Here is a 14,855-nt window from a genome sequence, read left to right as displayed (position 1 = left end):
TTTTGTGTATACTACATTGACTGCTACACCGCAACGGGACATGACGCATTGAGGGAACTGTGGGTAAACCAGACAGGATGTTATCGTACAGCAGCGCCACTTGGCGATATTATAGAGAAGTCCAGATATCCAGTGGCGTCTGAGGACACATGGTATACCGGTAAAGAGCACGTCTGAGAGGGAACAGGCTGCCACACGTGTAGCTCTGTCAGTTCGTTGTCTTTCTTCTTCTACAAGTGCTTGGCCATAAACAATATGTTTTGGGGTAAGTGAATGAAGTCACTGTAATATTAATGATTTTATGTGAAGATTCGAAGCTGGAAGAATGTGGGGGACAGCAGCTGAATTTTGTGACAAATTAATTTGGCCCTGCCACGATGGTGCTACTAGTATGTACCTACATGAACATGTACCAACAGTTGAACACTAATAGACTGGATGGTTTGCTTACAGACATTTGTTTCGAAGAATGCAGACTCTAAGTGGTGATTTACAGGAGCATGTCACATGGGATTACACTCTTCCAACCAGGATTATATTTGTATATTTGAGCCTGAATATTTGTTTGATTCATACATCATAGACATTTCTATAACAGGTTGCCAACTCAAACCTTTGTATTATATAAATGCTGCTTCACCTAAATCTGCAACGTATTACAAATATCCAGGATTTTTTTAAAAATGGGATATTTAGGGATATATGCTAGATGCAACATCAGTAATACTGCCAGAAATGCAAATTCAACAGACTAACGTATTCAGAACACTGTTAGAAAACTTTGATAACCCTGCATTCGAAGATGACGGGGTCAAAAACTTTCCACCACAGCATGGAACAGACTGACCTCGTCATGGGAACTACGGTATTCGTTCACTCACAAAGCTGTTGTTGTGATATTTTCTGTCATGATTTTTTGTGTGCTTTAAGACAAGCACTCACTGGAACGCCCTGCCTGGCGCGGTTGTTACGGCTCCCACCGTTGAGTCATTCCGCGCCAGGCTGGAGGCCTGCCCGCCTTAGCCTGGGACCTCCTCCCCCCCTACTTTGCCCCTAGCGGGGTTATTTGGGGGTAGTTTAAGTTGAAGTAGTTTAAGTTGAAGTAAGAAAAGTCATGCTTTTATATTTAAAGGAGAAAAGAAGCGAAAAAGAAATTACCATGCGCACTACTAGCACCAACTAGGCACAGCCTCATTACCCTTAAGGGTACCTACTGGCTGAACTTCAAGGTGAATATTCAAGGTGAATAAGCAGCAAGATAATTTTGAGGAGTTTTTGCCTTGCAGAAAAGGGTAAAATACTAGCATGTCGCCACAAGAATGGTGCCAGCCTCAATGCCACAGTCGGTCCTTTAAGATTGCAATTTATTTTATGTATCAACAGGACTGGAGAATTCACTGAAATATAACAGCATCAGTGACAAAGGCAACGTTGATCAATACTATCGGCATGTAACAGAAAGAAAAGATGGTTGATTATTTTGCCAAATTGGTGTTAGCTCTTACCAAAAAATGCCCACTAGCAAACACTGCAACTATTAAATTCCCTCCACAGCCTACAAGACTGAGCCGTATTCCAGATCCTTTTACACACTTTAAAATATAACACTATGTGTATAACGTTAACAGATTTTTAGTAAAGACATTTAAAGGTTCAAAAAGATTTGGACTTTTGTGCATCCTGCATGCAGCACTATAACTGTTAACTAGAAGTGTGTTGTAGTAGACATTATAAAACCAATTTGCCACAGAAAGGTCATAGACACCAATATGAATAGAATGCACTCATTATCACTAGTCACATCTTAGTGAAGTCTATCAGCTAATAATAGTACAAATACTCAAGATGATTCATTTAGAAAAATCTGTAAAAGAGTATGGGTCAAAGAATATTTACCCCCGTGAAGGTCATCTGAACTCAGTGCTGGTGCCATGATGGTGTCTGTGTACAGTGGTCGGAGATGATAGAGATGTGAACTACCCGTTCTGTCTGTATTGCAGCAAATGATCTGCCCGACCTGCCAGGGTTGGCGGAAAATGTAATCATCACCATCTGATCGTAACGTTTCGTTGGTGATGGTATTTGTTGCCCAGCACAGGGTTTATGCAGTCTTTGTGAAGTTTTCCCCTGAGACTTTTCAGACAACAATTAATGACAAAATGGAGATTCCAAGGCTATTTTGTTAAAAGTTTTTTATTAAATGACTTTTCGAAAGTTCCTTTTACAGATTTGTATGTTAAATTTCAGGGCTGACCCTTGAGGTTGGTAAGCAGTACACACAGATAGTGGAGGAGGGGTTCCACATCACCAAGGCAACCCTGGACCCACTCACCATCAAAGGTATGACTACTCACTTGCAGGATTTTCTTTAGTGTGTGATAGCATTGATACTAGGCAGCTACTAGTATTAAAATTTGATGCTACAATGAAAATCCGCTGCTTTAACTTTAAGCATAGATGCTCCAAGTTAAAGTTTTGGCTTCTATTTGTTTCTGTGTTTAAGAAAATTTACCACACATGTGGATGGGATCATGATAGAACAGGTGTGTCTCACCTTTTCTGGCTCTCCCTTGAGCATAATGTACAATGAGTGCAAGTTAAAATGATAAACTTGTGCAAGGGTTGCTTGCTGCCTTTTTGTGATGTGATGCTGATGTCCTCATCATCATCTTCTTGTGACTCTTCCTCCACCTCTCGGCAAGTAGTAGAAGACAACCTCAAGTCAACCATACACCCTCATCCCACATCTTCAGAAAGGACGCTGTAGCCGCATAGTTCCCCTTAGAACTTGTTTTGAACCCACACTTTATTCTCTGTAGCTCTAGGCAGGTCTTCAAAATTTGCAGCATGCATCCTTACACAATTAATGAATGTATTGATGTGTTTAATAGGCAAGGAAGGTGATGGTGACATCCATCATGTGTACATTCTGCGTCTGCGCCACAACAAGCAGGACTACATCCTGTGTACCCTGGAGCCCAGCAAGCAGTACTCCCAGCCGCTGGACCTCAGGTTCTCCGAGGGAGAGGAGGTCAGCTTCTTCCTGGAGGGGAGCGATGGTAAATCATCATCGTGGTTGTTTTAGTAGCTTCATGTATTTTTTTGTCTGTTATTGCTCTCCATGGTCTCTTGCCAATGGAGAACAATTAAATTTCTAAGTTTTGCCCTTGGTGTCATGTCTATGCTCTTTCTTGACTTGTTCTAATATGAATCTAAAGGTAACTTCGTACATAGATACTCCAAGTTGGAAAAAGTTGGTCAACAGTCAGGACTTGGTCACAATATTCATATATACTGCCATTGTTAATTTGCCACTATGTGAACTTGTGAAGTAATTAAGTTAAACATACAATTACCGGTACACATAATTATTGCCATTGACACTACTGATTGAAAAAATTGATCAGATGTAACACTGTGCCTTTATAACCTTCCCCCTCCCCACTTTCCCCCACCCTCTCCAACCTTAAACAGAAGGGACCCTCCATCTGACGGGGTACCTGGAGGAGCTCATGTCCATGCCTCCAGAGGAAGTGATGTTAGACAGTGATATGGAGGAGGAGATGTCATCTGAAGAGGAGGAGGAGGAGGAAGAAGAGGAGGAGGAGTCAAGTGATGAGGAGCAGGTCCCAAGTGGGTGTCACAAAGTGTTATACCTTTTTATTAGGCTGGTCTTAACGATGACAAGGTACATGTACATATGATATTCATGCAAGGGCTTTGTTTGAGTGTAGACAGAACTTTGTTTTGGTGCAGAGTACTAATATACTTGTCATGTAACTTGTTGTCTGTTTGTAGATGGCCTGTCACTTCATGCCTTAACTACTGGAGACGAGCTTGAAGAGGAGTCTGAAGAAGAGTGGGCACCAAATACAGGTTAGATCACCTTGAAATGCATAGGGCAAGTAGTACAGTCTCCTGGCTCCCGAGAATCGAACCCGGGGTGCTAGCAAACAAACCCAACTCACCACTATGCTAAAAGGTCCGGACCAGTTTGACTCAGACTCAGTAAGTGGCACTAGAACCACGCTGTCATAACCTTGATGAGCTTTCTACTGTCAGTTGAATGTGGATAGATGTTTTTGTATCAACATGTACTATTAGCCTAAATGGTTAACAAATTCGAATTCTGACTCTCTGAAGGTAGTAGCAAAAAGCGGAAGAGGGTGGGAGTAGCAGAGAAGGGCAAGAAGAAGAGGAAGAAGTCAGCATCATCGACCTCTACATCAACATCCACCCCCAGCACAGGAGAGGAGGAGGAGGAGGAGTTATCAGATGAGCTGGATGAGGAGGAAGACTCAGATGAGTTTGATGAAGATGATGATGAAGAAGAAGAAGACGAGGAGGAGGAAAGTGAAGAGGAGGAGGATGACAGTGAAGAAGGTGGGCTGTCAATAATCACCTTTTCACCCTGACACTTTTAGGCCAACGACCTGTAAGTTGTCAACATTGTTATGAATGCTTTCCAAACTGTTCTCTCCTTAGCCATTTTCTTGGCAGCTAGGAAGTTTGGTTCTGCTTTCCATGTAATCTCAATGATTTGACCTAGCCATCTCTTTCTTGGTCTGCCAGTTGGCCATTTCTTTTTCAATAATCACCACTACAGCAAATAAGCGTAAAGCTATAATTTCTTTTGTAGAACACTGGTACCTCACATTAGTACTTTCTGTTGACTAATGTATGTCATAAGCTGGTGGCCTTTGAATGTTACATGAACACAAGAGTGACAAGCCACTGGGTACTTAGTAAAATAAATAAAAACTCTCTATTGAATTCCAGTATTTAGGTTGAGGTCAACTGCCAAAATGGTTGCACGAAAGACAGGATGAGTGCGGAGCCATATTTTAGTTGGAATCAGTTATCAGATTAATTTAAATGGACTATCTAAGTGATCATGAAGACACACTATGTTCTCCATTTACCAGTATAAGATGTACATTAAGCATCCCTCTGTACCTACCACCACCCCATCCTTCCCCACACAGTCCTAGGAGAGAACACTATGGACAGTGTGCGAGGTGTCCTTAACTTTGATGAAAATGAGATGAGTGACTCGGCAAGTGGGCAGGACAGTGAAGGTCAGTCCGGTGATTTCAAATTTCTAGTCAGAATTCAACCCCAAAGATGCAAGCAAATTATATTAGTCTGTACCAGATATTAATCTGCTGTTCCAAAATGTGAAGTTAGTCGCAGAATGAAATTAGACTGGCAAGCTTTAAGGCTGACCACTGCATAGACTTATATCAAATTCATCTTAAAAACATCTCAACTAAGCATCATTGTTCTGAATAATTACAGTCTAAATCTGGACAGTGGTTCTGATATATCAATACAACTGCACATAAGATGACATCGATAGGGTGGTGGTAGCAGAGAAGTCAATAACAGTATTTGTTACTCGTCAAGATTTATTTATTTTCTTGTTTTCTTTAGCCAGGTTGGCTCACTCAGTGTCCAGCCCCCAGCCCCCTATTGCAGTCTAGATAGCTGTAGGATATAGTTAGTGTCATCCTAATTAGTTTACCGGGGCTCCCATACTCTTCCCTGCTAGTAAGGCTAGGAGGGAGTACGGGAGCCCCGGGAAACTCACTAGGGTGACGCTAAGGATAAGATTGTGTCTTGAAATGTAGATTTGCATGTCAGATATTTATTGTCATCATCATTGCAACACTTTGTGACAACTTCCTATTTCAGAGGAGGAGTCTGAAACCACCCACAGTGAACCCTCCACTCCCGGAGACACCCCAGAGGTCAAGGGCAAGAAGTCACAACAGCAGCAGGTCAAGTCCAACAAGAAAGGTCAACCCCAAGGTCAGAAGACTGCTGTCAAACAGGAGAAGAAGGATGAAGAGGCAAGTCATACTATTGTCTTTATTTCCATGTTCCTTGTCCCATGACTTCCCCATTGCATCTTTAGAGTGAAAGGTGCACACATGTACTCAAAGGTGTATTGTGACATTGCTGTTTTAAGTTGTACATTTTGACTACTGTAAGTCTACTTAGATCCGCGGTATAATTAGATCCGCGGGATCCGCGGCGACCTCTGCGCCGCGAATCAATTTCCCCGCGGATATGTTTATCGTACTTTTGCCCCCCTCCCCACATATACGTCAGTGAGCTCGACTTCAGGGAAAAGCGACACATAAACAATGCACGCGATTGTGTAAAACATGACAAGCTTTTACACAGTACATACGAGTTAACAAGTGATATTACATATGATTCGCAGGAGTTTGGCCGAGCGGCGTCGCTACTCCCGACCGCTACACACATAGAGTAATTTACCGAGAAATCAGAAAATAACTATGGAGATACACGCCACAATTTTGGCTTTGCATTGTTGTTACGGGCGTGGGGACGCCGTTTACCGGCGTACAATCACGCTCTTTTGTTTCTTGCTATTGTTATGCTTGCAAACCATCGATATCGGTGCCTTTGACATATGTTGATCTCATTAAAAACCTGTTTTTCAAGAAAGCCAGCAAAAATGCGTAAAGAAAAAAAAAGATTTTCGCCCGAGCATTTGAGTCCCTACGCTGTGATTTGCCGCCATTCGCCGCCATTTGTGGTCGTATTCGGTGGAGAATCTATCCCTTTAATTTTCTTCCCGTGGAAATTCTGCTTAGGTAGGGTAGATGAGTCGTGTTTACGCCGTGATTTTACTTCAAAATACAGCGCGCTAGCGGCAAGGGCCGGGCTGGGCCGCCATCTTTGTTTACTCTTGTTTACCGCCTGTTCTAAGCGCTGATTGGTTTGAGTCAGAAAAACTTTGCTCTGATTGGTTGACTGCAAGATTTCACGTGATCACAAGGCGGGAATTCCCCGTCACAGTCTCGGCGTGGACCGCATTTCCTGACGATTTTGAAGCAGTTTTGTGGCGACCTTCGTAACATTTTTGATTTTTAAAAATTAACCAAACATTTTCTGATGGCACTATTCAGTTATTTTTTTCTACTCATCGCCCAGCGCGAATTTAGAACCACCGCGGATTCTCCATTTGCCCGAAACCGCGGATTTTAGGCCCCGCGGATCTAAGTAGACTTACAGTATTGTATTGAGACCTCACATACAGTTGTGTATAAGTAAGTTTGCATAATCTCAACACATTTGAACAGATGCCTGCTGCTGAGAGTCTGACGGGGAAGAAGAAGAAGGCCCAACAGCAGGGGAAGACTGAGCAGGTAAAGAAGGAGAAGGAGATTCCTAAGGTATGCATTCTTTAATCTCTCAACTCCCAAGACTCTGACTTGCAAATGCTTTGGTCATGTTCTCTTGATGAAAAATGACTGCTCATGTGTTCACTTCATTTCAAAATACATTGTACCGGTATGATTCTTTGAAACAAGGATTTTTTCTTTGTACAGACCAAAGTGGTAAATGGAGAACCACCCTCTAAGGAAAAATCCACAGAGCAGACACAAACAGCATCTCAGAAGAAAAAGAACAAGAGAAAGTCAGGAAAAGAGTTCCAGGTACACACATTCTAGGTCTAGGATCTTAACTGTAAAATCATGATCTTCCATGTATCCTTGTCATTGTGGTTAGGCCATTTTGTCTATGAGGCTTCCCAAACGCTACCTAATAGCCAAAGACTGACGAATCACAGCGGACGGGTTTGGAGACCTGCAAACATCAGCTGATCTCTAAAGATTGTGCGTTGATGAGAGAACACCAGGCATATTTAATACTGCCGAAAATATCATGTCATTTAGTGTTCACAGACTTGCTGGCCAATCGATTTTCCCACTATGACAGGAGGATTGAAATGGTTCAAGGAATGATTCAAGTAGCTGTTTGCCTTTCTGACTGTAGCCTCCATGTGTTCTTATGTGTTATAGGATGGTGCCACAACACAAAAACCAGCAGGGGAACAGGCAGCAGGGTAAGCCAACATCTGGAGTTGTTCTGTAGTTCGACCTTGAAGTTTGGCTTTGTCAAGGCCTTATATGTTACTGGTGGCAAGGCAGTATCAGAAGGAGCAAGGAGTATCCGAAGCCACCGGAGGCTTTGGTTACTCCTTGCCCCTTTTTGATACTGCCTTGCCACCGATAGATCTGCTTGGAGTATGTATAGTGTTAACGCAAGACTTGGAAGCTGTGGGGTACTAAACTTAGCATGATCTTATTTTTATTATGAATTCCTTCAGGCCAAACAGCAATAAGAAGAAGGCGGCCACACCTGGAAAACAGGTCTTCCCTGGAGGGTTGGTTGTTGTGGACAGAGCGCTGGGCACAGGCAAGGTGGCAAAGGCTGGACGGAGGGTGAGACAACAAGTCTGAGTTTGATGAATGCATGAACTTTTATTAAATTCAATGAATGAATGTTTTTTGGCAACTAATGGCTCTTTCTAACTCAACCAGAAAAAAATTGACTTGACCTTTGTTTATGTTATTATGATATGGATGCTTCTTTCACAAGGTACAGAATAATATATGACACTTGTAATATCAGGACCTTATTTGTATAGCTTTCACTTTTTGTTGGAGGTTGTTAATGTCTGCCTCGTATTTTCCCAGGTTGGGATATACTACAAGGGAACCCTTGCCAAGAGCAACAAACAGTTTGACAGCCATCAGCAAAAGACATTAGATATGAATAGAGTGACCACTAGAAGTCTTATGGCCGTGTACTCAGTACAAACATGTATAGAATGTATCAGGTTCTAAATGCCTGCCTCGTATTTTCCCAGGTTGGGATGTACTACAAGGGAACCCTTGCTCAGAACAACAAGCAGTTTGACAGCCATCAGCAGGGGAAGCCCTTCGTTTTTAAGCTGGGTCACGGAGAGGTCATCAAGGGCTGGGACATCGGTGTACAAGGTCGGGTCATGTTACTGTAGACTTGAGCATGTTTGTAAATTGGCAATCATGTAGGCAAAGTGATTGGCATGAAGTGTACAGATTGTATGTTATTGGGCTGTGAATGTAGACCATATAGCATGAAATCCATAACTTGCATAAGCAATATAATACCTACTATAACCTGGACCCTAATATACATTGTATAGTCAACCCTGTTCAAGTGACCACCTGTAAGCAAGGACCACCTGGCCAATGTGACTAATTTTGGTGGTCCTTTAGATAATTTTTCCCATTGACAGAAGCATTAAGACTCCTGTCTATAGTAACCACCTGTCCACATAAGACCAGATTTTATTATATGAGTGGATTTTCTTGGACAGTTTTGACTGTACTATCATAACATTAATCTTTGTAAAATAGATAATAATTGGCTATAAGGAAACACATTGGAAATATTTCCAATACATGTCCTCCAAAACAAACATTAGGAACCCTCTGAACAGGGAAAAAGGAGAGGACACACAGAGGAAACACCCCCTCTTCTTTCCAATGTGTTTCCCCTGTGTTTCCCCTGAGTTTCCATTATGTCACTGAGGTTTGGAAGGGTAGTTAACTTGCTTCAGCCATCTACTATTTTGGAACAATCTTTGTTGTTTTTTCATTGTTGGGAAAATGTATGTTAATGTTGTTTTGTCTTCTCAGGGATGAAGATTGGAGGCAAGAGGAGACTGGAGATCCCACCTGCAATGGCGTAAGAATAAGATCAGCTTTTTGTAGTTTTGAAATGAATTATTTTGTTTGTGTAGGAAAAGGACTCGGACTAAGGATCATAGAGTCCATTCCAAGTCACTACATTTGTAATAGATTCGGATTATTTACAAATTGTTATAAACTATTAAAAATCTTCAAATTCTGTTCGAAAAAGTGTCAAGAACGCAGGGACATTTATTCGAAATAGTTCTGTAGTTTAAAAAAAAATTTGAAACCTGTTGTCGAAAGGGGTCTTTATTTGCAATATTTTCGAACCATAAAGCGGCTTTCGAAGAAATTTGAAATGTTTATTGCTGGGCGCTAATCCCCACACTACATGCCCATGCGCCTTCAGTATATTTTTAGACAGCGCAGTGTGAGATCGTTGGCCCTCGCGACCCGGACCAGAGCTGTCTGCCCGTGTCGTCTGTGAGGTCATTTATCACAACGTGTTTGACTCCATGCCGGGCCCTATGTTGCCTGTATATCGTCACAAGAAATGCTTGGAAAATGGTCCTGAAATTTTGACAATTTCATCCGACCATGCAGCAGTATTGAGTTCGCTAAATGCTCCAACTTTCCATCGCGTGTGTTCCAAAGCAACCTTGCGGAAGACAGGGAAAGGCTGTGAAGCAGTCAGCTATCTGCAGGTAGAGGCCGTTACTGCCTCGGACATGACAGCGTAGTTTGCGTCACACATACAGACAAGTAGATTCGACACATGTTTCTTTGCGTCGTGGCGATCGGATAGGAATTCATTCGGGGTGGGATTCGTTGAAGGAAACAGGCCATCACCATGATATACCCCGGGCGCACCGGAGGGTAGTTATCAAGCCAGGGCGGCAAGCTGTCGACTACAAAGAATTTGAAAGGCTTGTCACAAAGTTCTCAGTCAACTTATGAGTCCAAGAAATGTGAACTAACGTCAGATATTGTTACATTTATCAGAACTTGTTGTCTTGACGGCTGTGGCTTTAGTTTAGGGAGAAATGGCTTTCCGACCGACGAATCTGAGTCTTGGTTCTTGCTGTTCAAACCAAAGCGGGGGGGCGGTAAGCGGTGTTCTTTTGTTTGTTTACGTCTTTGAAATACCCCTCATTCAGTGCAGGGACCGCGGCAGGCGTGGTCAATCTTGTTGTTTCCTTCTTTTCCCCGAGCTCAACTCGTGGGAACCTGGCCGATAAAAGGAGTGCGATGATTTCGTTCTCGTTGTCCGTGTCATTTCTAGTGATTTCTACCGCTCATGATGCATGTATATGGCAACTGTGGCAAGGACATCGTGGCGATCGGATAGGATTTCATTAGGGGCGGGATTCGCTGGAGGAAGCAAGCCATCGTGACACGTCATGTTATCATAATCTGCCACATCGTAGAGGATCTATCGTCAGTGACATTGAATCAATGTACGGAAGATACGATTCCCAGGATGCAGCTTTGGACAAAACTTTATGCACGTTTTACTATCGAACGGGTTTCAGTGGTTACCTGTTGTAACATGGCCGCTTTCCTTTTAAAAATAGATCAATACATGTACCAGATATTTACTATATTTCGTACGGTCGCAGGGCTACGCGATGTCATTACCGGTTGAACTTTCACACCTTAAAGCCTGGGAGGATGTCCCCTTCCGTTGATTACAGTCTGACTTCGATAAGAAGACGGTTGTACAATGTATTTCATATCTATTTTGGCTGGTCATGGTAACAGTGTCATGTTACTGGGACTGTTTCTGTCTGTAATGGGTAAATGAAACAAAATACATGTAGCTATTTACTATAACTCTTCCTTCCCACAGAAAGACAAAATTGAGTCAAATGGACTACCCAGTAGTGAAGAGCACAGAGATTTAAAAACCGCTGAGAGAGAACTGCTGCCTGGATACAAGTACATTATTTCCGAGTTCCGTTGTTACTGTTTAGCCTCTACCAGGCTCCGTGGATCGCTGGGAAAATAGTAGAAATTGGCCAAATAGAGTGAATAGTATTAGGGTAGTCCGCTATGCAGGGAAGGTCACTAGCATAGCGGACTACCCTTGGTATACTATTCACTCTATTTAGCCAATTTCTACTATTTTCCCAGCGATCCACGATGCCTGGTAGAGGCTAGTTACTGTTCAGTTCTGTTCTGTTTTATCTGCTTTACATACGCAGTATATCGTATAGAGTGGGAACAGTCAGTCTAACGTTCCCGTCGTGTTGTATGGCTTCCAAGTCTGAACTGTCAGTAGTAAACAGCATTAGAGTTTGCACGGAAGAAGGGTCTAGAGACATCTAATAGGAGTTTTTGACCAACCTAATCTAATGGAACGTTTCATATGCTCAGTTCATGGGGGTATCGTGTTTTCAAAGAAATAACTACAGTGTGATATATAAAGTCAAAGTAAAAAGTTCAGTTGTCAGCTTATGATAAAGTTCAGTTGTCAGCTTATGACGTAATCAATCAGAAAACAGCACAGAAAAAGGTCCTAAAACAGTTGAGGTCAGCAATGTTGCTATTGAGGCCAGGCTTGTGGAAGTTTGGAGTCAGAAGTGTCACTCATTATCTACAAGATGTAAGATGCTGGACACATTGTCATTTAACACTTTTGCGCCTTTTATTTGACAAAACAACAGCAGCAACAATCACCGTTAATTAAACAATAGTTATGATAAAAAGGCACATCACAAATAGCAAAAGACGGGCATTCTTCATCAACATATTCATGCAAAACAGCATATACAGTGCAGTCATAAGCTGTCTGTAATGCACATAAAAACGGCAATGCTTTCATCTTTTTCACTGGAGACATTCAAATGCCAAATGGTTTACTTCTCAACTCTATGAACATAAGAGAAAAACCAGGAACAAATAACAAAAGAGGGGCATTCTTAATCAACATATTCATGCAAAACAGCATATACAGTGCAGTCAAAAGCTCTTGAAATAAATCAATCTTGACCTTCTTCTTGCTAATACCTACCCACGTACTAAATGTCATAATAATTAATCCAGAGGATCTTGAGTTATTGCTTACCAGAAATTTGTGGAAACACACAGACAGACAGACAGACAGACACACAGCCAAACCAGAAACAATACCTCCAATTTTTATGCAGGTAATAATAAAAGAGCTTTTACCATAGTCAGTCTTCTATCCATTGTTATACATGTAGTACCAGGAAGTCTTGGCAAATGTGACCAGGGAACTATCAATATATTTCTTTTTGAACATTATTTCAGCTTTGCCTGACTTTGCTACCTCGTGACTCACACAGTCAATCAATGACTGTATGTCTACCATGTAGTGAGTGTAGGCAGGCTGGTGGTGGTACAGATGGTTGAAATCAATAAGTGGCCCTCATGTGAGCACTGCTAATGGAAGCCGATGAATTCTCACGGTCATCTGACACTCCAGAGAAGCAATATATTCCTATCCAAAAGTGTTGTTTTTCTTGCTGTTACTTCCGGGGTACAAGGTAGCCGACCATGAATCAAGCTGTTTGGATGAAAAATTTGTTGTTTCCTACTTCTGCCCAGCACGCCGGAAGTGCACTAATGACAAATGTAACGTTAGTGGACATCTGTGTAAGTTATTGATTGGTAGATGTAAAAAGGATGCAATATTGATTGTGATAAAATCAATTTATGAGGTCACTGGACATTGAGAATGTTTGTTTGTGATCTAAAAAATACATATGAAAAACTTGAGAATTTCTCTTTGTGATACAAATTAAACACAAAATAAAGATACATTGCAAAGAAGGTTATAGTTGCAACTCATGGTAAAGAAAAAAAGAAGAAATGCAAAAAAGTTATTTTTGTCGGATGACCATCTGGAGTGAAACATTAACATTCTAGAAATGGTAGTCAAAGAATACTTCTACTGTAGCCTGGATGTCATCCTAGCTATACCAAGTCTACCATACTCCTCCTTACCTGAGAGAACAAGTATGGGAGCCCTGGTATTACTTCATAGAGTGGCATCCAGGCTACTAATCTACTGAGGATCAGTCTCATGACAGTCATTAATTCACCAGCACCCCCTGTTGTTCCTTGCAGGTATGGCAATCAGAGAATGGGCCCCATCCCAGCCAACAGCAAACTCATCTTCGAAGTGGAGCTGAAGTCTGTCAGCTAATGGTAGAACAGGAACAGCTGTGTAACCTCATTCTTCATTCTTGCCTGTGGACAATATACCTTGGGGAGGCTCTGCTGAACCGGGCAGAGATTTCAACTTTTGTGGGAATGGCCTCTAACCAGTTGTCAGCCAATGAGAGAATCGTCTAAATGTTTTCTTTAGGTAAAGCCGATTCTCTGATTCGCTGACAACTGTTAAGAGTCTGAGGCCACGCCCACAACAGTGGAAACCTCAGCCTGGTTAAGCAGAGCTTCCCCAAGGTATGTTGTATAGGCCCTACGTAGGACAATGTATAACCTGGGTGTTCATCACTGTGATCATCAAAGTCAGACAATCTAATTCTGGTTGTTTCTCACCTCTGCCTGTTGCAGTGGTTTTCATTGAAGGACCCAGATTTGCAAGAAGCAAATTGTAAACGTTAAGTTGTAACTTAAGGTTTGGCAATATCTCTCTGTTACACTACTTTGACATCAGTACAACAAGTGATGGCATATCTAACCTTTGCCACATGATGCTTAATGATAAAAAAAAAAACTATGCGAAATTTGTTAATTGGCTTGCATAAAGCTGTAGGGGTAGATATGCTATTTGATAGGTGGTACATGTATTCCCTCCGAAACATATGTGCATATAAGTACATGTATCTGTTAATGCGTTCCAGAGATGCTAAGTATTACTGTTTACTGCCATCTTCACAGTGTGGACAGCATTGTGCTCCCATTGTTCCTATTTTTTGTAATCTCAGTCTGTTGGTTGATATTGTTATGAAATTGTGTAATAAATATTATATTCAAGATGTTTTCTGTGATGATGTTTGCCACTTGAATAGTAAAACAAACTTAACCCAGATAATCAATGTATAATCTAGTTTGAAAATGAATTACAGGTAAACCCTACATGATAACAGTACTACCGCAATTATAGGGAAGACATTAAAAGTGACACATGGCCTTTGTATGGCTAAAAGCATTGATAGAAGAGAAAATGCAGCTTCTCACATAAATTGGATATATGAAAAATGTTGTAAGTTAGATTGTGTTTCAAAATATTATCTAACAATGTTGAAATTCCTTTTGTGTATATCACTAGACTGGATTATGAATCTTATTCTGTTTCGATAAGAAATTCTTACATTGTTTATTAATAAAGCATCTTGACTTTTAACACTTGACTAGGATTCTTGCATT

The 14,855-nt window shown here is 41.5% G+C and overlaps 1 protein-coding gene across 3 annotated transcripts; it reads left to right on the top strand.

The window, feature by feature from the left end:
- The first annotated feature begins 107 nt into the window (after positions 1-107).
- LOC136439693 (46 kDa FK506-binding nuclear protein-like) lies at positions 108-14,832 on the top strand. 3 transcript variants are annotated; one of them, XM_066435227.1, is made up of 15 exons: positions 108-265; positions 2,248-2,340; positions 2,892-3,059; positions 3,475-3,633; positions 3,799-3,876; positions 4,144-4,383; positions 4,986-5,078; positions 5,695-5,852; positions 7,116-7,208; positions 7,365-7,472; positions 7,839-7,882; positions 8,147-8,261; positions 8,690-8,819; positions 9,504-9,552; positions 11,347-11,435. In XM_066435227.1, the coding sequence occupies exons 1-15, from the start codon at positions 256-258 to the stop codon at positions 11,399-11,401; spliced, it is 1,593 nt and encodes a 530-aa protein (XP_066291324.1). In that variant the 5' UTR covers positions 108-255; the 3' UTR covers positions 11,402-11,435. The 3 variants fall into 3 exon arrangements, with proteins under 3 accessions (XP_066291324.1, XP_066291323.1, XP_066291325.1); XM_066435226.1 differs by lacking the exon at positions 11,347-11,435 and adding an exon at positions 13,590-14,832 and having other exon boundaries at positions 110-265; XM_066435228.1 differs by lacking the exons at positions 4,986-5,078; positions 11,347-11,435 and adding an exon at positions 13,590-14,832 and having other exon boundaries at positions 110-265.
- The last annotated feature ends 23 nt before the right edge of the window (positions 14,833-14,855 follow it).

The sequence above is a fragment of the Branchiostoma lanceolatum genome, chromosome 8 (assembly GCF_035083965.1).
Source record: "Branchiostoma lanceolatum isolate klBraLanc5 chromosome 8, klBraLanc5.hap2, whole genome shotgun sequence".
Classification (NCBI taxonomy): Eukaryota; Metazoa; Chordata; class Leptocardii; order Amphioxiformes; family Branchiostomatidae; genus Branchiostoma; species Branchiostoma lanceolatum.
The sequence above is the reverse complement of the archived record's forward strand: the minus strand, read 5'-3'. Positions and strand labels throughout refer to the sequence as shown.

Bases quoted from the DNA above. Each gene is read 5' to 3' on its own strand.
- LOC136439693 (XM_066435226.1), top strand. The intron at 2,341-2,891 runs GTATGACTACTC...TGTGTTTAATAG, and splicing joins GGACCCACTCACCATCAAAG to GCAAGGAAGGTGATGGTGAC. The intron at 4,384-4,985 runs GTGGGCTGTCAA...TTCCCCACACAG, and splicing joins GGAGGATGACAGTGAAGAAG to TCCTAGGAGAGAACACTATG.